Here is a 24,716-nt window from a genome sequence, read left to right as displayed (position 1 = left end):
TCATTTTATTTACTGAGGACAGCTGTTGATGCTTGAGACAATGCGGAGTTTATTCGCAATCTATTTTATCACAATCCTGAACGGACGTTGCGACAATTTGCCAGCCTCATTCTGTACCGGCCGAAGAATAAAAAGAGAAGGCAAGAAAAGGCTTCAGGCATAAGTTCATCTAGGTGTTCCAGTAACACACACGCTCGGACCGAGCTCACTGGTTCTTCCTCTCATTTTGAGGCTCTGCTGCCACAAAGGCACCACGTAGCTCCTTGGCCGCCTCCCACAGCACCCACAGAGGGATAAAGACCCAAAGGGTGTTGAAGAAGAACAAGTACAGCCAAAGGTAAACCGGATCCTCCATAGCCAGCTGCGAGCTTCCAGTCAGCCACTCGGGCGCAAAGGTCATGAATCCACCGTACAATTCGGCCGTAGCAAGCATGGTCGAAACCAACCACAAGGTCGCCTTAACACCACCGCGGGACTTGGCACTGATCTTCTCATTCGACGACCGACACAGCAGATAGCAGATGTATATCGCAGCTGGGCCACCAAGAAAGACGGTCAACAACTCCAGCGAGACGACAGTCAAATCAGCGCCAGCCCAGCGGCGGTCAGCCTTGGCGTATTCCTGCCACAGACGCGAGCTAGGGCCAGTTCCGTAGGCGGGGCCGTAGATACGGGTGGGGTCATTGAGGAAGAAGGGTTCCACAGTATTGTTTCCAGCGGAAGTGGTGTAGCTGAAGAAGCATTCGTAGAGGAAGGAACCTTCGATGAAGATGTGGGTGAGGGCATCGTAGGCGTGCCAGAAGAAGAGGATACGATCACGTGTCCTGTTGGCTGGGACGAGTGTCTTGCTCAAGAGGTACGCGATTGGCATCATGGAAAGCGAGAATACGATGCAGAGGACTGTCGTGGCGTCCAAGGTGAAGGACGCGGTGGACGCCATGGTGGATTTGATATTTGGAGATCGTGTGACGGGGTCCGTGGTGGAAGGCGAGCTTGTAGGTGTCTCAGCTTGGTGATATAAACACTTTTAGGTGTGTTTCATGCTTCGTGGAATGATTGAAAGCTGAATGGGGTGTCTGATTAAGAAAGAAAATAAAAAAGAATTAGGGGCTGAGCTGTCGCGACGATCAAAAGTTGCCTCAGGCACAAAGTGGGTCACGGATGAGAGCAATTTCTATAGTTCGGAGAGTACAGAAGTAGTTACCTCCTAGGTATATCTATATTTACAGGGTTTCCTCCTTTGTGTCACTTGAAACAGGCAATATCCTTGCAGCTCGTTGCATATTGTGACTGTTTTATTTCGCTTGAACCACCTTGACAGCAAAATGCAGGGAATAAGTGGAGGCTTTCTACACGTTCAACTTCACGTCCTACCCAAGATGGGAAACATCGATCAGGGAGAGAATCTAATAATTCTCTAGCCTCTTAATTGTTTGCATAGTTCCCGTCCAGCTTGTCGTCACCCGACGCCACTTTTTTCTACGCTTCTTTGTTTGCCTGCAGCACCCATAGCCTAGTGGCGTGTGGTCAAAGAAACATGCGTTCTGGAGAGGCCGTCTGCATTCTCCACCAATACCCATTCATGCTGTTGATTCAGTTTGGCCAATATATATGCGTGAATGACTGACTTGAAGAGTACCTGTGGTTGGTTGCACCCATCGAATAGTCGAATCAACCCCGATCTCCATGTTGGCTCGGAATGCTTGGCGGGTTGTCCTTCGAGGCCGTCTCTTTCAGAGCTATTACTATAATGGTTAAGTGATCTGCAGCTTGTCTCTGGGTAATACTTTGTTATATTTCACTGCCTACCTCAGCTTGGACTCGTTGAAAGGCGTTATTTTTACTTAGTCCTCTTAGTCCTGTGGACTACGACTGTGGGGAAGATTGCGCGTCTCACAGCTTCTTGTCCTTCCTCTCTCGAACTATTCAGTATTCTTGACGGTGCACTCTGTTGTCCAAAATGCATTCAAGTCTCGGGATCGTTGAGATTCCCGCCTCGCCAAGGTGACATGGGACCTATACAACCAATGCCAGATAATCGCAAAGGATGTTCCCGCAGGATTCCAAAGGCTAGTAACTGAGCTGGGCTCGTTACAAGGCACTTTGCGCACCTTTGCTGACGATGTGAACTCTAATGCATCCTTCTTCGAGAAGATGGATCAGGATCGCAAACAGACCTTCGAACGATCCCTCGGTGCCTGTCTTGCCACCCTACAGCGACTAAAAGAGCTCCTTGCCCGGTTGAAAGGCTTCGAAACTGGTGATGGAAAAGGTTTCTGGCAAAAGATCAAATGGGCGACCCAACGAATTCAGATTGATGATATCAGGTCTAAGATCATGGTGCACACTTGCAATCTGAGCCTATGCATAAGCTCCATAGGGAAGTGAGTTAGCTTCTTTATCCCAAATCCATTGCCCATGAGCTAAACAGTTTAGTGCCTCGCTTGCTCGTTTAGAGAAAACAATGGTTCTGGCGATGGAAGAGGATGAACAGATTGTTCTCAGTGCGGAGGCATCACCTGTTCGGGATACAGACTCCGTTGTCTCACCAATGAGCCCGGACGTGGTGGAACTACCCGCTAATAATGAAGAATGCGAAATTGATATGATCCAAGAAGTTCGCCACAGAATGTCTGAGCTGGCTAATAACAGAAGCTCCGTGGGCAGCAGCAAGGTCAAACATACATCCACATCCTCCGAATCGGCGATAACGACATCCGACGATTCGCTCTTCGAAGCTATGTCGTCAACTTCTTGGTTGTCCTTGAACACGTCAGCATTGTTACCTACTAGGGGCCGAATAAACCATACGCGAAAGCGCAGTGAGCACCTTCTCTTTGGCGGCTCGATCGACGGTCGGACACTCGATGATGGAATATGGGCGAACGACTCCGATCTGGAGAAGAAACAAGTCGTACATCACAGTAGATCCTACTCTGATGCTGAATATGGTCATCCTCGCGTTATCGAGGCCGTGACCTCCGCTATGCAACATCTTCGTGATGTTCGGCACCAGGAGCATATCTCAAGGCCAATCCGTTTCGAGCCGCAGAATAAGCTACATAAACCAACTGCCGAAACGTTAAAGATATTCGAGGCATCAGTAAATGACGGGTTCCAGATCACAAGGCTAATCACAAGAGACTGGCTTCGCGTGGCGACTTGGTGGTTGTTGAAAGTGAGCTCTCAGTGCAAAACAGACAGGATACAGATTTACTAAACGTTTATCAAGGCACGCGCGACTTTGGCAAATTGCAACAGACACAATTATGTCAGTGCCCGAGGCAGTCTGAGTCCCTCCACAGGATCAAGGTCCACTAGTCACCAGGCTCATCTTGACCTCCTCAAGGCTTCATATATCCTGTACGATATCGTTCTCGAGGAAGAGGCCTCTCCTGGTCTTTTGAGTGATGAGGATCGCAAGTCAATTGTCGAACTTTCTGAAGTCAGTGCCTTCGTTTTTTTTTTACTCCAACTTGCGACTGATTCAATCTAGGGCATAAACGAGGAGCTTTCCCAGTATACTTCCATCGATATCCCCGAACCGTCAAATATACATGTCCAAAACCTCGCCATTTGGGAGCCCATGCAGCCGGAGGAAACTAGGGATGGCGGCATTGATCTAGACTTTGGCTTGGATAATTTGCGTTGGGTCGCCGTCGATCTAGAAGATGCAGGCAACGAGCAGGAAAAGGTCCTCTACCGCACATTTGTCAACGCCAGCGTTGGGGGCAAAAGGTCTCGCATGCGTACCAAGGGTGCTCCCTATATGCTCTTGTTGGCGACACGGGAAGGTGAAAGCGAACCAAAAATTGTGTTCTGCAACCAAAGTGGCACTCTGTGTCTTGAACGAGACTGTAAGTCACGATTCTTACAATACCCTCTCATAGAATTAACCGATGATGTTAGTCGTACTGGGTGATCTACCACCCTTGTCCAATTATCAAATGCCGCCTTGACTGGCTTCCCTGGAGCCCGAGTCTCGGAACCCGTGCCATTCAAATTTGATGATATGAGCGTTTCGATATCATTTCAGTTTGATGGAGATCTCGCACAATTCATCAATATTCCGAAAGCTTACTTTGACGCCGTATGGCAGAGAGAACCAGTTGATGCACCCGAATTTACCGAGAGCGTTATTTTCAAGAGCTCGGTGGATATGTTCGAGCAGCTGAACACGCCGACAATGAAATCAATGAACCCGCCTGTCGTGGTGAAATCCTGCGAGGTGCGCATTCTTGAACGGTCATTTGGGGAAGCCTGGCGGTCTATCCGACGCATGGTGATCACTTCCTCTGCTGCTGAGAAATCCCCACGAACTACAGAGCTCTTCATGCCTCTCAATGGAGTTCAGATCAACAGGGGAAATATGTCACGTCAGCTGGTCTTGCAGTGGTCTGACACATGCCAGGCGAGATCAGACAAGACCGATGGCAATTACAACACCCTGCATTCATACGTGTACGATGACACTGCACCAAATATTGGTGTCGGCCTGCAATTTCATTCACATCAAGAGGCGGAAGAATTTGAAAAAGCCGTGCTCGAATTGAACTTCCGTCCAGAGTTCTCCTGGTCACAGCCCAGTGGCTCCGGCCTCATCTACAATGTGGTTGATGCTGGAACCGAGCACAAGCAATACAAAGCTGTGCTAGTATTCCGAACTCGGGCATCGTGGCGATATTCAGACCTGTACTATATTTACCGTGACGCCGACTATACATACGACCACTCCTCATCCAGCATCCATTTCCCCGCATCTACTGCACAGACTACATCTCGACTCATGTTGACCAGCTCTACCATCCAGAAAGCCCTGTCACATTCTTCCATTGCGACAAAAAGACCAGCCAAACAACCATCGAGTTCGGCAACGATTCAGTAGCCCGCTCATTCCTCAGCTCCCTCTCTCCTCTGTACGAACTCCTCTACTCCCGTCGTATCCAGTCCCTATCAACAAAAAGCAATTCGGTCTTTGGTTTCCAAATGTCCGGCAAGCGCAGCGCCGATATCCAACTATGGCGTCGAGGAACGGATTTCCAACTCGCCGCGCGGTGGGATGATTCCGTGCCGGACAAGTGGCTTACCATGGCTGTCCCGTCAGAATTCATCGATTGCTCAAAAGAGAATACCCGAGTCACACTGCCGCGTCTTCCATACTTGCGTGGTATGACACTTGATATGATGAATGTTATGGCTCGCAGCCCTAAGAACTCCAATGCCAAGAACAAGGAGGGTGCCATGTCAATTTCTTTTCAAACAAGTAAAGGTCGGTCTGCCTCCTCCCTTTTGGTCCTAATTCTCTTAACTGTTCCTATTTTGCTAATTTATATCGGGATTGATCATAGACCGAGATGAGTTTCTGGCTGTGTTACAAGGGCAGCAGTTGCCGAAGTTCCTATAAAATCATCTACTCGGGTTCAATAGACAATTTCAAAATTGCCCTCCTTAAAGATCTTCCAATGGGGTCCAATAATATTGATCAAATCTCCAACCTTTTATAATGTGGTAGATGAAAGAACGGCTATACACACGGAGCGTTAGGGAAACTACATATCCATGGATGTTCCACGGTATGCCAGTTTGTTTGACCGTAAGTCGTACGCATGATCGTATAATCGCGCGGCTTGGTGCATTTACTAGCCTCTAGATGTAAGATTATTAAGCTTCAAATTTGTGTAGTAAACAAATTCAAATTAAATTCGATTAAAAAAAGATGACCAGGCACTGCCTGGTCATCTTTTAAGGAGACCCCAAGGAAATTGGGGAACCTGGTTCGCTCGCGGTTTGAACCGCGAGCTTTAGAGGGAATCCGCACTCCCGTATAGAGATAGAGGTTGTTACCCAGATGAGTGAGTTGCTTGAGCCACTCAGCCATATCTGCTGGATGGGATATAAGACGGTGAGGTCATATTTAACCATAACATCTGATCTTCCAGATCAGGATCCTGTATATAATGTAATGTTTGCCATTCTCTACATAGACCAGATGCAGTACCACCTGTGGACAGAGATACGTAGGTATCAACGACTTTCCCAGAACTGCGCATCAATAGCAACCAACCGATTGAACAGTTGATTCCGTGATCTCATACCAGTCAAATGGTATGACTGGCCCAGTTCATCACCGCTAACGACCAGCCCATCTGCAGCCTCCTTGCTCCCAGCCGTCAGTTCAACTATCAATTTCCCCTTCCAGCCTAGTCCTTCCGTCTTCTTCAGCTCTTTGATTTCGGTGACTGGGATCTGGAATAGAACAGATCCCTTTTTCCTACTTTCAATGCGTAAATCATCCAGTCCAGAGGATTGATATGTGGTGAAATACAAGATAGGAGGCTCCTTCGATGAGTCAATGACTGCCGCACCCCTCTTGCGTTCGTACTTTGCGTCAAACTTCAAAGGCCCGAAAGGCGTTGCAGCAAAGTGTCCATTTTGCAGCATTCCGATCAGATTCTTGGTATGTGCTGACCCTGCAATGGCCATGGCTCGGTCAAAGGCAATATGGCCCTTGATTGCTGTGGAAATAGTGCGCTTAAAGAACTTGAGGAGCTTGAACACAAATCTCTTCTTCGGCACCTTCGTTTCCGGGAGCGATTCGGTGGAGTTCGTTGACTGAAGGTCCACAGACGATCCCTGCCTGCTGACGTCTGTAGAGCTCGCTGCCTGTGACTTTTTGCGGCGGATGGGCCATACCGGCTCGTTGTCATCGGATGATGGGGCGGGAGGTAGTGGCGAAGAATTGATCTCGCCAATTCGGAGCAGGGTCAACGTGAGCTGCGCGTTTGTGGGAACGCCTGCCAAAAGTGTCCTGTATCTAGGGTCAGCAACGCAATAGAAGACCAGAAAGAGACGAGTGCTAGCATACTTCTGCAAATCGAGATGATCTTTCCAGTTTGGCACTTTAGCGTTCAGCAGGTCAAGGGTGTAGGTGAATATTGGGTCTCCGAAAAAGCCTAGTCCAAGTGCGAAGCCAACGAGCTTGATGATCCAATAACTAGATGTGAAAGGCACGATAACAGATACCAGGGTAAATATGCTTGCGAGGCGGAGTCTAGATGTAACCAAAAAGAACGGAGGTGTCGGGGAAAGGATACTGTTATATCGTTAGTACCGCGTGTTCATGAATCCTTCCAGAATGTACTCACTTGGCAAATTTCTCATAGATATCAGTAATATCGCTCAAAATACGCATGACATTATCAGTCGCGTGCGACACCTTCTTTTTCATGGGTTTCTTGGTCTTGTCTTCCGGGGAGTCGCCGGTCGGAGTGCCGGCTGTAGCCTCGGCAGCTTCTAAGCTTTCAATGAGCGCAGGTCTATCGGGGGCGTCCTCCGGAACTGTTTGACCATATTTGGCCGCTGCACTCTCCATAGCGACAGTGGCAAAGCTGTCAACCAGGTTCTTGGCTTCTTGTTCAGCGGCTTCACCCTTGTGGTTTTCGGGAGCGCCCGTGAGGCTATCCTCAGATTGAACTTCTCCTTCTGTAGGACCGATTCCATTTGAGTCGTCTGTCTTTACCAACCCAGGGAATAATAGTTGCCGAACAGGCGGAACCATTATCAAGGCTACGACAAGACCCGAAATAGTCGGAACCAAGAGATCCACCGCCCAAGCAGCAAAATAGCCCTGCAAATTATTAATATCGTATGTAAAGCCTGACCGTTCGTGATCCACATACCACGCAGAAGATTGTCGTCCTCACTGGTTCCTTCCATGAACGCAGGCGAGTGACATGGCGGAAAAATTCGGTCACTCCGACAACCACAGAGGTGTAAAACCTCTCAAGCGTAATGCGCAGTTTTTCGGGCGGAAATTGCTCATTTTCAGTGCGACTGAGATCCAAGTTCAAAGAAGCGGTATCATGAACCGCTTTCACATGGTAGATTTGCTGGTCACATGTCAGCGATCATTCTCGACACCTAGAGACCACACTAACCTTGTCAAATCGTCGGATCAACATCCATAAATCTTCATTGGACAGACCCTTTGCCAGAGTCTCGTCTACATTCCGTGACGACGCCTTCCATTGAGTGCTGGGCGGTCTCGGGCTCAGTGTCTGGAGGGGACCAGCCTCTGGGGCTTGAGTGAGGTCGTGGCTCTCATCGCCCAACTCTCCCGGCATTTGTGCTCCATGGCTCATCTTCAATAATTGTCGAAGAAAAATGCACTGAGTGAGAAGCTTGGTAATGCTTACGACCTGCCCAGGTGGGCAGTGGACGTTGGCCTAGCGCGTACCCCATGTTGACAGAGTGTGGGGGTTGACGTCATGGCTTGGCTATTTTTGGAGAGCTTGGACTCCCTTCTTCCAGATATGGAAGGCGGTACATAAAGGGACACCCACGTGGCACATGTTCTTCCCAACACATCTTCATGCAATGAACATCATTACTAGCCTAGCGTCTTTATCCTTTCTTCTTTAACATCTATAGACGCTCCATGAGTTAGCGCAGGTATCTCACTGTCGTTTCTTGCCTATCGCCGTACAACGTTCGGTAACCCCAACCCAAGTCGGTTTCTGAGGTCGCACATTGCACACATTTTTCACCAATTTTCCAGATTTCGATGCGAATACTTCTTAAACTTCCAGTATAAACCATTAAATAATGGTGAGCTCGGAGAGGAAATCTGATTTAACTTGGATAGACAAAAGAAAAAGCTACCAGGAAGACATGGATGAGTCGTCATGATTACATGCAGTCACTCACGCTTTAAATGTACCTAGGTAGGTACTCATCTGGCAGAGCCTCTTGCCTTTTGTTCTATATCTCCAGCTAAACACGGTCACCAACACGATGTCTTTAAAAGATCTTCTTCCTTCAACAACACGAAGATACAAATATGTGGGAATAAAGCAATGTATTATGATTATGTGTGAAGAGATATATCGATATGATCGTGAGGAACGTGGAGGCTCACCCAAGCCTCATTTTATCATAGAATGTGTTGATGAACGCTCCTTCCTTGAGTGCTTTGTGAATTCCGAAGAGAAAGTCCTCACGCTGTCATGGGAGACTTACGACCATGTTTCTCAGTTCGTTATTTTAGAAGTCGGGTCACTTATCCACGAAAATGCGAAAGACCGGTTTGATATGATTTTCTTTAGTTGGGCCAAAAGCTTCAGAGATACTGCAAGCGCCGAAGATGCCTTCATAGTGCCTACAAACAGACGGCATGTCCGCGGAGAGACGATGAGCAACAAAGGAGACATTTCCTGGATGCCTATCGGTCGGGAACGCGCAAACGTCGAGTGGCCAACTTTGGTTGGCGAAGTAGCGTGGTCTGAGCCACGACAAAAACTCCTGAAAGATATCGAATTCTGGCTCAAAAATTCCAACGGTCAAGTCAAGGTCGCGATCACAATCACCGTCCATGTGAATGGCCGAATTACCATCGAACAATGGACAACGAAGCTAAGGCCTGACGGGAGCATGAACCTTCAGACTACTCAAAAGATGGAGATCGTGCGCAACCCAGCGCCAAATTGCCCCAGGATCAGTGGCCAGTTTAAGCTGCAATTTTGTGACATTTTTCTTCGCGAGAAAAAGGGCGCGAAGACTGATTTTGTTCTCACCGAAAGCGACTTGGAAGATATTGCGGGTGTTGTATGGGCTAACCAGTTCCTGGGCAATAGTGCCTACAGGCGCAGCGGCACATTTAGCCACGGAGAATATGGAGTAACAGAAGGATGATCTTGAATCGGTCTGGCCAGCCGAAGTGTTAGGGTGGTCGATCGGCTTGTTTAGTGAGGCAGCTCTCGCCTTTTTGCACAATATATGGTGCTAATAATAGTCGCTTGCTTATACGGTCTTATCGTGTCTTTTTAGTCTTTCTATCGCAAATGTGGTTTACCACACCGGCAAGATCGACACAAAACGGCACTCAGATCAATTCAATTTGCGTGCCTGGTCCACATTGTAAGTATATCACCCCAGACTGCTAAGTCCCATGGCAAAAACCGAATTACCGAGCCATACCTAGGTAACACTGGAACACGCTGATGACTTAGAGAACAAATAAAGAACCGTGGACAAGTGTAGAATTCCAAAATCTTTACCAAAAAGAACTACGCAGTCTGGACCCAAAAAAAGAAGTGCAAAAAGAAATCTCTCCCTCGGGGAATCGAACCCCGGTCTCCCGCGCTTATCGGTGTTAATGACAAGCGGAAATCATCACCACTAGACCAAGGAAGATGGGATGGCTGAGTTACTGCTCGGCCACTTGGCTGGTTGATGAAAATATTTGCCCGTCTGGCCAGTATAAGCGAATTCTCCTCCAAGGTACTTTTCCGCCATCATCGTGTCCGATGAACACACAAGTCTGCATATAACATAGTATTCTTCTCATTCCCCTTCCTTTACTATAATTATTCTTTATTTTCTATTTCTTGACTTTAGGTTGGTGTATTGATTTTTGAGTACGAAATGGTCAAGACAGTAATCTTCTATGACAGCATAGCCAAACCGGATCGCATAGTCCCTAGGTGAATAGCCCTAATAAAAAACTCGTCATTCACGTGAGTTGTAGAGCGAGGACATACCCTGAAAATTTGCGGGCTGTAAGACCGTTTCTATAGGGGCAGCTAGGGCTATGAGCCTTAGATCCTACGTTACTTCTGTTCTGCAAGATGCGACTTCGCATATATATATATATATCATTTAATAGAATTTCAATAAAAGATGGCTGCTGAGTTGTTCCGATCATAATTAAACCGACCATATAACGGGAGAGAACCCAGTCGTGCGAACAACGAGATATCAGGCCTAACACAACTGAAGATGCGATGGGAATAATCAAATATTGAAGACTCGAGAGACCATAAGCAGCGACCGGTACAATTCAAGTACCGAGCGGCCACACTGATTGAGCCTAAAGACGGCCTGCAAACGAAGTCAGATCACGGACGATTCGTCAACGCATAGCAGACACTGTGGTTCACACTCGGTTCTGGGACCCTGAAGCAACACAGCTTTCAAATCGTGGCGGATTAGATATTAGTTCTCGCCGAATGGTCGGGATGGGCCTCATCAGGATGGATGTGAACCAAAGGGTAAGCCAGACAGAGTAGATCTGAAAGGGGTTCCACATGTTGGACGTATTCAAGATTGCGGGGCAGAAGCATTCATTCAGCTCTCCTTGTCGTGGCTACGGAGCTTATCAAGGCTATCACGAACAGTCTCCCGAACACTGAAGCCACCAAATAGCCAGTCGTTCGAGTGGCGGCCGTAGTGGTTGACAGTTCCACTGTAGCGCTTGTAGTCACCGCTGTTCTTGCGAGTGGGAGTAGATGTGCGCTTAGGGACGCCCGCCTTAAATGAATGGGGCGAACCCATGTTGGCAGACATCTCGGTGGGACTGCTTGAGATGTAGCCCTGATCCGGGAAGTACGAAGTTTTGGGGTTGCTCCGCGGGATATCTCGAGGCTGTGACATCGTGACTTGGCGGCTCTTGAGGATATCGATTGGTGCGGGAGTCTTGGATCGGAAGACCTTTGAGAGAGGGTTCGAAAATTTAGAATGCTTCTTCTCTTGAGAGAACTGGCTTGTCTGAGAGGAGGTTGAGGTAGCTGATGTTTGTGAGAGGGATCTCTTAGGATAGATGTTGGACTGAGTGTGCATCACTTGGAATATGAACTAGAGGATGAGAACCGGGAGTCAAGGAGCCTGCGGGATGGGTTTATTTATATTTGAGACACCGAAGTCACTTCCCAGTTTGGATCGTGGGGTCCTGTAGGGCAACCAACCAAAACGTAGCCCAAAGCGCAATATTGTCGCTATGATGTCGTCAAACACGGACAAAGGAACGCCCGCGGGAGAGAAAGGACCAATCAGCTTCATGGTAGACGACTTAGCTCCGAACCGGTCCACATTACAACCAATAAGAATCGAAAGGAGGAAGTTGGAAGATCCACTTGTAAGGTTTAGTGTGATTGTTTGTTGTCGGTGAGATTGGAGAGATTCCGAGGGTCAAATTGCCCAATCGCCCGCCCACCAGCCAATCAGCAATTGTTTCTGCCTTGGAGCCTCCTCTTCCCGCTCCCTGGACACCGCAGATTCACCGCATTTTGACATCTTGACGCGTCTGGGCTTCTTTTCTCACCTTTGGAATGACACGTCTACAAACAAAAATTTTCGCTCGTGCATAAACGTATACCATTTGAAATCCAGATACGAGAAAATCGTCCATCCCTGATTCCCCTCGGGATCGTGAGGTCCGCCCGAGTGGGTCACTCCGCGGGGTTGGCATATTATTCAACAAGAATACGAATTATGAAGCCTTGACGAGACATGCCGATACTCCAATTTTCATTTCTTTTTGCCAATCAAACTAGTTTTACCCCCCCCTTCTAGCGCCCTTCTAGAATGCCGTGCTAACCGAGGGACTCGACAGGGATGTCTGAGTCGCCTGGCCCCCACAATCCGTCAGCTCAGCTAGTACATAAAAGGATAGGATAGCTGGGGGCAATCGCCTGCGTGCCCACGCGAATATGCTGTACGTCAAGTGGAGATCATAGTGATGTCGGCCGGGTTGAAAAAAGCTATCATAAGAGATATTTGGTCGTTATAAGTCTTACACGGCAGTCTCCGAACTAATATTGATCATTCTTCTTGTTTAGGTGCGTACTCGGTCCCTTGAGAGAGCAAAAAGGGGTTTATCTAGAGGTTTAAGGTCTCTTTCTACACCATTGTCTCAAATCAAAGTAAGTGGTTGAATCTAACTACTCTTGATCAAGAAAGGAAATACTAAAGCGTAGTCAGCCATCTAGCAAAACCATTATGGGCCGATTCGATGTGACAGTAGACAGTAGCTCGTTGAAACACAGCTCTCGCCGAAGCACGCAACTCTAGGAATGAACATTGACCTTCCACTGTCTATTAGGCCATTGACCATCTCCTAGGTTCCGCGTGGTGATTATTTCCAGGAGAGATGGCTCATGACCTTCGAGCATTTCAGGCCGGTCTAAAGAAATCAGAAAGTAGCTCTTTTTGTGCCAACCAGTAAAGGCAGAGCCAGTCTCGTCGAAAAGCTTTCTGAGCCACTTCCCTATATCCCCGTGTGTCAGAGCTTTCGGATTTGCAAGGATCTGCGACAACGCCTTGTGATCCACGTATTGCATAACAAGTAATCACCCGTAAAGACTGGCTAGACTTATCGATCCAAAATGTTGTCGTGATGTGAATTTTGACAAGAGGATGTTGAGTGAAAGCACAATAATGATCCACATAAGCGCGGATGCGTATCAATCTCAGATTGTGGAACATGTAGTGGTGATCCTCTTGGCGATTGGGTAGCCCGTCCTTCTGTGACTTTACCATATCAATCAAGTGGCGTAAATCCGGAAATTTAATGCTGAAGCAAGGGCAGATATCGACCTCACTAGTGTAAAAGCATGGGCCTCGAGAAAGTGGCCAGTTAAGGCGAAAGTGCCATTTTGGAGGTGGGTATAGCTTCTGGTAACACTGGCAGTAGTAATGGCAATGTTTCCAGCGGCCATTCTTAAGTTGGTAAAGTTTGTTCTTACCCTTTGACCCTCGTACTCTGCCGGTGGTGTTTCATGTGGCACTAAATGAGGCTTCACAAAGAGTGGAGGTAAGTTTGGAGAATCTTCGCCTTACATGTTGGACATCCATTTTGTGGCCGTCTATCTGTGTGTCTGGAAGTCGACCGAGATGACCGATGAGTTGGGCTCAGATCTTATTTTGCGCGAGAATAGTGGTATCTCTCCCTAGGTAGCAATGACCGCATTTTTACGTCGACGATGCTGAAAGGTGCTTTCCTAAACTGGTTTAGTCCTTGAGCTACCTACGTAGGCTTGGCTGCTCGGGTATACCGGCATATCGACACCATCGTGCTGGCTATTCTCGCCCTCTCACCTCATCTCTATCGCAGAGCTATCCAAGCTGACTCATGCCCCACTATTTACCCCTATTTCACCCATCTACAACTTCATAATGGATAGTCTCACCTGGCTAGAGGTGGTCATGATATTGCTACAATTCTGCATCCTTGAACTCCAATGGGATGTAGGTCCCCAATGCCATGTTTCTAGAATGACGCTAATGATTCCGAAGCGTTGGTGCCTACGTAAACGCATCAGGGAGCTTGAAAAACACAAAGAATCTGGGTCGCCATCTGCCTAAGATTCAAGATATATCTTTGTCTGTTTTGTGTGTCTGAAGTCGGTCAAATGACGGAGAAGCTGGCTTAGCTAGGACTTGTGCTGCTTGCGCAAATTAAAATTCGGAGGTCGAAGTTTAACTTTGCACGAGAATATTGGTACCTAGTGGTGACCGTATTTGTACGTCGACCATCCTCATGCTATCCTTCTCACTTCATCCCTCGCGCAGAGCCACTCAAGCTGACTCCAGCCCGCCGTTTTCCTTGCCCTTAGCTATCTACAACTTTACGATGTCGGAAATTAGGATGAGCTTACTATTTTTAGGCATCGGCCTTATTGCTTCAGGCGCCGGCTTAGCGGCCCTACGACACGATGTAGGTCACCAGTACCGTGTTTCTAGAACGGTGCTAATGATTGTAAAGTGTTCGCAACAGGAGAAGCGCATCCAAATGCTTGAAAAACACGTCAGATTATGGTGGGAATCTGCCTAAGATTTGAGGTATCTCCTCAGCATCACGATTCTGGAATGAAGCTCACATAAAAGGAGTCCTAAGGTATGACTGCACCTGGACACCTTTTTCCCCGCGTCCCATAGGCGCTTGTGCTGGCATTTACCCTGCAAAGGAATATATCTATTCATTGGCCGTCGCGTGCTAGAAGTCCAGGAAGTGGATAGCGAAGCGATGTACAGCATTGACAGAACGTGCCAGTCGGGGAGGGACGTCATATGACCTTCACGATCTTGCAGTTACTGCAGTTTAAACCCCGTTTCCCAGCCTCCACTGGCAACTTGGATTTGCTCGTCGATCACTGGGATGGGAGGATTGAGGTACCCAGGGCGGTGGAATTCCACTAGATAATCCAGACCAATCGATAGTAGGTTGCTATACTATACCTGTCGAGATCATCCCATCTTATATGGATGTCTTGTTTGTTTTGCAGGCCTCTTTAAAAGGCCTTCCTCTGCTAGTTCGAGTGCAGAAGATTCTTCTTCCTCATTTTGATTCTATAGTAGTCAGTTGCTGTAGCCTCAACAATACCAAAAGGTATCCCCAACGATGGTTCGTTTCGAAGACTTCCAAGTCTTCTATCTGTGCGTTTTCCTGACTGGGTATTTTCTTAGGGCTGGCGGCGGTCAACAATGAATGCTCTTCTTTCACTATATCTCGAAACGATCTGGGAAGTTCAAAGAGGCGTAATGCAACTATAGAAAGCCAGCAATCTGACTGTCGCAATATTGGATAAATTCCGCTGCAATTCCAGTGCCTCCTTCTTCTTCTCCCTTCATCGCTCGCAACAAATCATCTCTTGGACACGGATGTATCCGCCCCCAGGGTAATATATACCTTCCCCCATCATCGATTTTTAGATCACCAGCAAAAGCCGACCAGATTGCAGTATATGCCCCGAACCTAGGTGCATAAAGGAACGGCCCAAGAAGAAAAGGAACAAAAGGTTGGCTATGGCGCATGATGTTTGTCTTGATATTCCCTGGGTTCTGCACCAAGCTTAATATCCCTTCTCCATGAACCTGGCTTGCGAGAGCATCTGCCAAAAACCAGTTTCCCACTTTAGTGTTCAGGTAATTGCGTGACTGGTCCGCGTCTTTTTGAAATAGTTCTGCAAGCTCTATCCCGGCCTCAAGCGCGAATGCATCAACGACAATCGACGCTGTCCAGATAACTCGCACACTAGCGACAGGTGTAGCGCCAGCCGTGCGCCGTAGCACTGGCAAAAGAAGTTGAGTGAAAAGATGCGGCCCGAGACAATTAGTTGCCAATTGCAGATCGTGGCCCTGGGGAGAAATCGCCCGTGGAGGGTTAGAGACACCAGCGTTGTTGAATAAAACATCCAGACGAGATTCAGCGGTGGTGAATCTCTTCACTGCGGGCTTGATGGTTGTCAGGTCATCTAGCGATAGAGGGAGGAAAACGATGTTTCCCTTTGGGGAGGTCGGGGTACACAAGCTTTTGATCTTCGCAATCGCATCCAAGGCCTTTTCTTCAGACCGACCGGCGAGATAGACTGTTCCCCCTACTCGATAAAGGATTCTGCATATCTCGAAGCCAACTCCCGAATAGCCTCCAGTTACGATGAACACTTTATCGTTCTGGCTGGGAAGATTGACTTCGGTCAGAGTAGGAGGGGGAGGGAAAATCTGCGACCAGGTAACTCCCATACTGTTGAATTGTTTATTGAATTGTTGATCTATGGAGGTTGGGACAAATATTGAAAGAATCAATAGTGACGAAGAGGAAATCCAGTTTCCCACCGAACCTCTTGCTCCGTTTCGCCCTCGATATTCACCGAAGAGATACAGATACCACCTTGTATGTACAATATCCATATATTAACGACTTGCTTGCCCTAATACCACCGTCCTCACTTTCAAACCCCCCGAATCATCCTGTTTATGCAAAGAACTCGTATAATAAGTCTCCCACTTCGCACAAGTTGATTCAAAATCAGCCGAAACAGAGGCCACCAGCTCCGGTATCTCCGACTGGTGCTCTACAAATTGCAGTGCTAAACTCTGGCTAGTATGCCAGGCAATGTGGCAATGCATGAGCCAGGATCTAAAAGTGCGTTAGTGAGTTCACAAGAGAACAGATTTTGATACGTACCCCGGATTGTCGTTCTCGAATGCAATGACGAGATACCCAGAACCAGCCATTGTGGCTGTATCCCGTCGAGGTGGATTCTTGCGATTTAGCTTGGTTAGAGGAGTGTAAAGCCCAAAACCTTGTGCTAGGATATAAAAGTCGTGCCCATGGAGATGGAAGGGGTGGTAGGCATTGACGAAGCCCAAATCTTGAATGACCCAGTATGTCCACTAAGACCGTTTCATCAGCCCAAAAAGCAGGGACAGCTAGTACTTTGTCCAAACTTACAGTCTTATCGGCAGGGATCTCGTATATATTGTAATCAGACGGGAAGACCGACTGATTACGGTATATGAGAAGGTCTGTCGGTCGCCGCCAATCAATTTCCAATGCCTTGGTGTTGATTGCCCAGTGGAAGACGAGGTCAGTCTCATAGAACCACCCAATATTCAAATTCTTCTGGCTGCCCGCGTTGCCGACGTCTTTCCTCACATAAGGAACTAGACTGCCGTAGGGCTCGTCGCCACACGAATTCGTGATTGATGACCATTGCTCCGTTGTAGGGTCAGCCTGACTAGCACCCTCATAGCGAATGATACCTTTTATATCGTTCCTGCCAATTGATACTCCATTGCATGCGGTCTGGTATATCACGCGCATCCAATAGTTATCAATGTCTTGGTTCGCCTCGAATATAACATCATATCGTTGACCAGAAGTGAGAATCACACTATCAGTTTGATAGGGTACAATAGGTACCAAGTCAGCTGCAATGACTGTGAGTTTGTGGCCGTCAATAGAGAATTTCATCCACCCGTCTGCCTGGGCGTCGAGCAGTCGAAGACGATATTTCTTGCCCTTCTGTATCACGGTCTCTGAGCGTTTTCCTGTTCCCAGACAGGCTGGATCGTTTGAATCATCGCAGGGAAATGTGTTCGTGCCATTTATGAGACCATTTGGCGCAACTGCATTGTGTCGCACCGGAAAACCACCATACATGCCACTCTGTGCCCAGAGAATGAAAGCACTTTGGTGGTACCACTCTGTCATAAAAATAGGCCCCAGGTCAACATCGTAGTCAGCAGTGGCAGGTCCATGAATAATGAGTGGTCCGTATAGGCCATCGGACAGCTGTAGACTCCAGTGAGAATGGTACCACGATGTCCCATATTGAGCTGCGCGGAATTTGTAGGTCATGCTTTCCCCTGGGGCAATGGGGCATTGGGTAACTCCAGGGACTCCTATTCGACATCAGCTTTCCTTCAGTGAGCGCACCCTAGGTTTGGTAGAATACCGTCGTATTGATTAGACCCTTGTTGTCTAATGCCATGCCAGTGAACAGCAGTACTAAAATTAAGGTTAGAGTTTCAGCCTTCACTTGCTTTTGGAGAACATCTTCATACCCGTTATTTGTAAGTTCATTGGTGACATGAATAACTAACATATCACCCCAGTTCGCCTCAAGTCGAGGACCAGGGTAGCTGCCATTGAAGACTAGCATCTGTCGCTCATAGCCATCTGGTGCAAGGGTCACATTTTGCACGGAGAGCCAGTTACTAGTTGGTATAGTGTAAGTTGAAGAAGTATCCAGGTAGGACTGCAGCAGACTTGCCTCTCTAGTAACACCAGTTTCCGGAGTGACACTCGAGTAATCGGTCGAGGAACTATACTCTCCCCAGCAGTCTCGCGAAATCGGTGTGTTCTCGCAAAATTCTGCATTGACCAAAGCGACACCAAAAAAGATAGCAGCCAACTTGACCAATTTTGGTAGGGGCTTCATTTCGTAAGCTCTACAGTCAAACCTGTTGGGCCTACTATGTCAGACCAAATGCAGGAGAGGGAGAGAGTTGTCTTGAGAAAGGAGACAAGCTCTTGACTGATAGTGTAATGCCTGAGGCACTGTCTGTAGCCTGAGGCACCAATTCCAACAAAAACTACATGTACATACAAACATAGGCAAGGACAGATGGGACTTGTGTAACCATCAATTTGCTTGTTTATGCTTTTTATTTCCGACGTAGTCGAGCTAAGATTACCTGGGCAACCTTGGAAGTCGAAGGTCATCATAGAAGAGTCCATTTCATATATTAAGCCTCCTGCCGCCCTCTTCTGCTGTCTAACAAGCTGAGAAGGCTGAAGAAATATCTATATGCCCAGGCATCTAAAAAGACTACCTGAGGAGACCCCCAAAAATGACCACTAAAAAGACGTATGAAATGACTATTGGAGAAGATCACTAAGAAGATGTTGTGGCTATGATGCAGATGCAGATGCAGATACTAGGAACTGGGAAAATCAAGAAGAAACTGATATTCAATCTATGAAGAAGGCTGTTTATAAAGCCTAATTAAACAAAGTAGCAAAGGCTCAGTCTGTATAAAGAGACATCCGATCTATGGGGATCCTCCAACAGAAGACTACGGCCGCATAAGCAGTCGAGTATTCCAAGATTCTTGTCTCTACAGATGCACATCCTATAACATTGAAGATATGCTCTTAGGCAGTGCATCCAGAAAACAGAATATACCAACAATTTCCTGGTTATGAGTGGAAAGCTCTATTCTGCTTATAAAATTTCCCGTCGAACTTTTAGGAAATACCTCAGATCTTCTCAGAATTCAAGCCTATAACTAGATCAACATGTCCACCTAAGAATTTCAATGCAAAGCCAGAAAAATAGCCTAGCAAACACAACCAGTGCCAATCATTCTTCGTGTTCCTGAAGTGTCCATAATGTAGAGCTCGGCTTCCTCCATGCACGTGGTTGTTCAGAATGACACCTCCGATGCTGTCTTTCGGCCATAAGTCTTGCTGCGTCAGCTCTAGCCAGAGACGACCTCACCCTGTCTGAATCCGAGAGAATAGCTTGCTTAGCCAAATCCCGGGGTGCTACCAAACCAGAAATTGGGTATGGATTACCGGCTCTCGTAATTGAAGGAACGACAACCAAGGAGCGAGTTTTGTTCAAGGGCGGCCGACGTGTCAACCGACGCAGAACACTCCGGTAAGCCAGTTTCGTCTGCCCCGACGATCCCGACAGGGAGATGTGATCATTTCTTTCCTTGATGGATGATCGGAACCAGAGTCGAGGCATTCGCTTTGGTTGACGGGAAAGTTCGGGCATTCCCATATCATCACAAAGCATCTCTTCTATGCTAAATGGAGCCGCCATAGCTTGTTGAAAAGACAGTGGAATGTAAGCTGTGGGGCCACCACCTGCCTTGGATACATGTATTTCCAGGCCCCGAGGTTCACGCATAAACAGTTCTGAGCCGCACTGCGGCCATGTGTGGTGCCTTCTGTGGTGACGGATATGTGGCATATTGGAGAAGAAGAGAAGATGGAATAACTAGGTAGGGTGAGAACAGATAGTAGCGAGTTTTATCCTGTATTCATGATTTATATTTTGAAGTGAGATGAAGACAAATTGGATTGAATAAACAAGGATATATATGCGCCCAGCAAAATGCAGCCTTATAAAGAGCGCGGGTAGTCCTATCCGGGTAACTTGCACGTGTAAAGCTGTACATTACTCACAGGCTTTTCCGGGTGACCATAGACTCATCTGCGAGTGAGAATGACCTAAGAACACCGAAGTGAACATGCCAGGAACTAGAAATTCAGGGGTTCAGATGTTGCCAGCAGATTGATGAGGTACCACAGAGAAAGGAAAAATGAATACTCTCATGTAAGTGCCGTATGAAGCAACTTCCTTCACAAATCTCGGCTGCTTATGCGGCCGTAGTCTTCTTGGTGATCTTCTCCAATAGTCTTTTCATATGTCTTTCTAGTGGTCTTTTTTTGGCGGTCTCCTCAGGTAGTATTTTTACATGATTTCTCATTTTGAAATAGAACGTCTTACAATGTCTTGCATAAAAGAATGACCTCCTAACCTGATGTGGTCAAGAGGACGGCAGATCGTCCCATGACAGCAACGGCCCGTCCAGAGCCAAGCGTCGTACTTCACATACATATTTTCAAAGTGTGGGAAATACAGATAATTTTGATATCTACGTTTTTGCCAAATCCATCTCGAACCATCCGATAGATGACGTGTACGATCGACCCAACCCGACTTCATCCGTTTTGGTTATGCACGTACTTAGGTGAGCTAAGTACTGAATACTTCGGTCTAAAAAGCAACCGGCGCAATAAAACCGTGTACTCGATACTGGTAAAGTGAACGGGAACTCAGACTCCGGAGTACAAAGATCGGCTTCCGCACCCCAGTGCGCACTGCAACTGATCAGACCATGTTAAATCAGATATTTATCTATCCGAAACCAGGCAGCAGTAAAGACAATCCTCATCTACCCCACTTAGACACCGTTTTCAGCAATAGGCGCAGGGGAAATATCCACACAAAAAATGATATCATTCGACACTAATATGTAGAAGGGTCCTGCCTCAATAGGTTAGGAAGTATTCTAGTGATAGAGACATATTATGTAGAAGGGTCCTGCCTCAATAGGTTAGGAAGTATTTGCCTAGTGGTAGAGACAGAGTATGTACAACATAGAAGGGTCCTACCTCAACAGGCTAGGAAACATCTGTCTAGCGGGTATAGACAGAGATGTATGAATGCCCTATTATGTGGGCTGGAGAACTAATCCGATTAGGCCTGCCGCATGTTCTTCGTGGCTTCTTTTGTTCTCTTCATAATTGGTCTCTTTGCTTCAGGAACCCAATGCCTGCTAGTAAATATGCATGTACATATCATATTGCGTACGTGCATTTGCCCCGCTCATTAATCTCCATTGTCCATGGATAGTTATATTAAGCTAAACAGTTGGGCCGCCAGGCTCCATTCCGTTCATTTGATTCCACTGAGCGGGGCCACTTGTTCTTCACAGAAAGAAAATGCTTAGAGAGATCTCAAGTCCTATTTTGAAGTTGATGCGTTGCAGTATGCCGTATGCTTCTCTCATGCCAGCCATTGTTCGAAGGGGAAGTATGATAACTGGAGTAATGAATCCACTCGAAAGAGAACACTCTGATTAGCGTGACCCGATGAAGACCTCGGGAAGTGTGAAGAGTCGGGTACTGCCAAAGCCCGATGATCCTGATTAGGCTAATTAAAAACTCTGCAGAGATTATGAGATTAATATATGGTTCGGCTTTTAGTGTATGCGCTAATAGATAACAGGAAAATTCTTCCGTGACCAGGAATATGCCTTAGAAACAATGCAATAGTGAGTATATATGGAGAAATTAACTGGGAGAAAGTGGACAATAATAGGCCGCACGCACTCGAGACTACTTGATAGATTTTAAAATGCATTCATTTGGAAGAACATTTGAGACCTAGTACCCCCCCTTCGCGGGGCAAATGAGAAACCCCCTTCTGGTACTGGTTCAACATTTATAACGCCGGAGATTGCCCGAACCACGGAAGAAAAAAAAATAGAAAATTAAAGAAAATTAAAGAATGCTACTCCATATATGTCCTTGAATCATGCACGCTGCCATGCCGCGATATCCGCAGCAGAAATGTCCAAGTTTTCCGTCGTGAGTCGCTGCAGTCGTGCCACCTGAGTGGGAGCTAGAGTTTTGGAGGTATCAGCAAGAGTCCGAAAGGGGCGAGCAGGAGGGGCTAAATAATTGGCACTAGAGGGGGAAACGTCATGGCGGAAGAGGGGCTGGTCAAAAAGGAACGGGAAAGAATATGAGAAATCGAAAAGAGGACCCGGAATCAAAGCACGACGGAAAGCAAGAAAGGGAATTGACCCACTTGGCCGTTGGGCAGCCGCACCGGCGTGCACATGGATGATCGTCGAATCAACATACTCCTTCGTTACAACACCATTGTACGAAGCTGCGCTAAGCATCACTCGCAGACGGAATTTGCCCGGCTGCGAGATAGTGAGCGGGCTGAGTTTTGCATATCCGCTCCTTGCGTTGTCGGTGCGGCTCCGCACGCTGGCCGTGAGATTCCCGCTCAGGCCTATGGCAGCTCCTGTGCCGGCTTCGTCGCGGAGGGAGGCGTTCACAACAAGATGCTGCACATTTTGTGCAGGTGTCCCAATTGGGTTCACAGCAATGACTACTGGGACTGTGAAGGGGGAACCGGGCTGGGCAGCTGTTGGGGGAGTAATCTCGAAGGACAGTGTGAATTCACGGCCGGCCATTTTCGCTTTTGGTGGATGGTATGGTGCTTTGGAACAGAGGTGTGTTGGACCACTTGATAAGAAAAGAGTTTGGAGATCGAAGATTATGCTTCAATCCAATCGAGAGGTAATAGGAGTGGAGAGACTGTGGAACTGTAGCCGTGAAGTATAATTCAATAAGATTTGGATGGGAGAAAAGGCAAGGAGAATAGGGAGAATGATTGGTGAGATGGATGAATACGAGAAGCAGATCAAGTATAGATGTGGCCGTACCCGGGGCTTCATATACCTCATGGCACTCGCCGAGAATCAATAACCGGCATACTTTGGACCCATAACCTCAATTGTTGGGTAAGTCCTGATGGGACCACGGAAATGTCGCCACCATCCAAAAGTACACGATTAGCCTGGGCGATGGTCGGCGACCAGGTACCTGGGACGGTCAAGGGAACCACTATGCCCGCAGAAACAACATTTGTGAGCTCAATAAAGGGTCCGCTCGGCATACTGCAGGATCCTTGCAGCACGTTCCGGCAACGGATTCGAACAGTGGGGCGAATGTGGACTCTGCACAGTACATTTTTCCATTTCTGGCTGATCGACGGGTACGCGTCCTAGTGAAATATCATGTGGCTAGTGAATATTAGGTGTGGAGCAAGTATGAGATCTATGAGATCGAAGATGCACTGCAGGAGATCGTGAAGCTAGTGTCAAGACCGACCCCGGGTTTCCCTCAAGACAACGGGTCCCACCATGATCTGTACAACGCAGAGCTTCTGGCTTGGCCATTTCCGCGTGTGCAAACCTGAAAGATCTGACAGAGAAACGTCTTGGCATGCATGATAGACGTTCATATACGAGGACCTGAGTTGCGAATTGAGGCACAACCTCAAGGTGATGTGGTGGTGCCTCGGGGCCTATCCTTTCAATAGTTCCGTGCACGGATCAAGCAGAGGGGTAATGCCAACATCCTTTGATCCAGTATCGCATCGTCGGCGTCTTGTCATTCGGCTGCTGGCATCTAGTGAGTCGCAAGTGTCATGGCTGGGCCCTTCTTGTTGGATGTGGCGCGCCACTAGTATGCAAGTATCTCATCTTGGCCATCATACCTATGAATGTAGTCACTTTGTTATGGAGATGCCTATCCCCACCTAGACTTGGGACACATGATCCACGAGCCGGATCAAAGGAGAACCTCAGACCGCAATTGCTGGCTTTGTCTAGCCCCTTCAATCAGCAAATTCAAGCCACACCCCCAACGGTGAACTGTGGCGTTTATGGAGTCAAGTGGACATTGCTTTCGCCACTCGGAAACACGGGCATATCCAGCTTTGAAGACGGAAAGCCTATTTTGTGCTGTGACCATTCCTCGCTCTTTTCCAACCTTGTAATTATGTTGCCTAGTGGGGATAGAGAAGAGGCGTTTAATTGGGCGATATTGTGACAGCTGGACAAATTAGCATTGGATATTCATGGATTCTTGCACAAAATGATAATCAGCCGCACTGACACCGGCCGGGACTCGGGATTTGATAGAGACCATGTGGAAATGCACGCTAAGGAACTGGTTCGGGATCTGAGATAAACTCCACAATAAGCTTTGGCCATCTCTGTATGATATCAGACTGCCATATGGCCCCTCTAGGCACTAAATAAAAACCTTGATCATTTTTTTTCTTGTTTTCTTGTGGTCTAGTGGTGTTAGACGGTGTATTATTCCCTCATGTGACCCTATCATATCCTTCAATCCTTCAAGTGATGGGTGATCGTCCTGACGATCTCAATAATGTAAATTGGTCAAGGCCCCGCCGCAGCGGCAAGATAAAAGCATGCCAGAAAATGCGAGATCCTTCGCTTTTGACGGTCCGGAACCACAGGCGCATGTACGG

At 47.5% G+C, this 24,716-nt stretch overlaps 7 protein-coding genes across 7 annotated transcripts; 2 read left to right on the top strand and 5 right to left on the bottom strand.

The window, feature by feature from the left end:
• Window positions 1-205: 205 nt before the first annotated feature.
• On the bottom strand, window positions 206-940 carry N7519_003083 (EXPERA domain-containing protein; the record flags this gene model as incomplete). The annotated part of the gene is made up of 1 exon (XM_057289861.1): window positions 206-940. One exon carries the CDS (start codon window positions 938-940, stop codon window positions 206-208), a length of 735 nt encoding a protein of 244 aa, XP_057151063.1.
• A 1,049-nt stretch (window positions 941-1,989) lies between these two features.
• Window positions 1,990-5,404, top strand: N7519_003082 (uncharacterized protein; the record flags this gene model as incomplete). The annotated part of the gene is made up of 7 exons (XM_057289860.1): window positions 1,990-2,384; window positions 2,437-3,178; window positions 3,233-3,445; window positions 3,497-3,857; window positions 3,975-4,818; window positions 4,851-5,269; window positions 5,349-5,404. Coding segments are annotated over 7 exons (3,030 nt in total), but the record flags the coding sequence as incomplete, so codon positions are not given.
• Window positions 5,405-6,024: 620 nt separating this feature from the next.
• Window positions 6,025-8,141, bottom strand: N7519_003081 (uncharacterized protein; the record flags this gene model as incomplete). Its single annotated transcript, XM_057289859.1, has 5 exons — window positions 6,025-6,808; window positions 6,866-7,093; window positions 7,146-7,627; window positions 7,680-7,889; window positions 7,938-8,141. 5 exons carry the CDS (start codon window positions 8,139-8,141, stop codon window positions 6,025-6,027), a joined length of 1,908 nt encoding a protein of 635 aa, XP_057151061.1.
• Window positions 8,142-8,793: 652 nt separating this feature from the next.
• Window positions 8,794-9,690, top strand: N7519_003080 (uncharacterized protein; the record flags this gene model as incomplete). The annotated part of the gene is made up of 1 exon (XM_057289858.1): window positions 8,794-9,690. One exon carries the CDS (start codon window positions 8,794-8,796, stop codon window positions 9,688-9,690), a length of 897 nt encoding a protein of 298 aa, XP_057151060.1.
• A 1,434-nt stretch (window positions 9,691-11,124) lies between these two features.
• N7519_003079 (uncharacterized protein) lies at window positions 11,125-11,616 on the bottom strand (the record flags this gene model as incomplete). Its single annotated transcript, XM_057289857.1, has 1 exon — window positions 11,125-11,616. The coding sequence occupies one exon, from the start codon at window positions 11,614-11,616 to the stop codon at window positions 11,125-11,127; it is 492 nt and encodes a 163-aa protein (XP_057151059.1).
• Window positions 11,617-16,713: 5,097 nt separating this feature from the next.
• N7519_003078 (uncharacterized protein) lies at window positions 16,714-18,500 on the bottom strand (the record flags this gene model as incomplete). Its single annotated transcript, XM_057289856.1, has 4 exons — window positions 16,714-16,950; window positions 17,009-17,961; window positions 18,015-18,067; window positions 18,124-18,500. 4 exons carry the CDS (start codon window positions 18,498-18,500, stop codon window positions 16,714-16,716), a joined length of 1,620 nt encoding a protein of 539 aa, XP_057151058.1.
• A 3,673-nt stretch (window positions 18,501-22,173) lies between these two features.
• Window positions 22,174-23,333, bottom strand: N7519_003077 (uncharacterized protein; the record flags this gene model as incomplete). The annotated part of the gene is made up of 4 exons (XM_057289855.1): window positions 22,174-22,262; window positions 22,452-22,900; window positions 22,974-23,151; window positions 23,228-23,333. The coding sequence occupies 4 exons, from the start codon at window positions 23,331-23,333 to the stop codon at window positions 22,174-22,176; spliced, it is 822 nt and encodes a 273-aa protein (XP_057151057.1).
• Between the last annotated feature and the right edge of the window lie 1,383 nt (window positions 23,334-24,716).

The sequence above is a fragment of the Penicillium mononematosum genome, assembly GCF_028829835.1.
Source record: "Penicillium mononematosum strain IBT 11891 chromosome Unknown utg000002l:1.0-8112719.0:1.0-8118358.0, whole genome shotgun sequence".
NCBI classification, from domain to species: Eukaryota; Fungi; Ascomycota; class Eurotiomycetes; order Eurotiales; family Aspergillaceae; genus Penicillium; species Penicillium mononematosum.
Note: the sequence above shows the minus strand (reverse complement) of the source record. Positions and strands in the feature narration are given on the sequence as shown.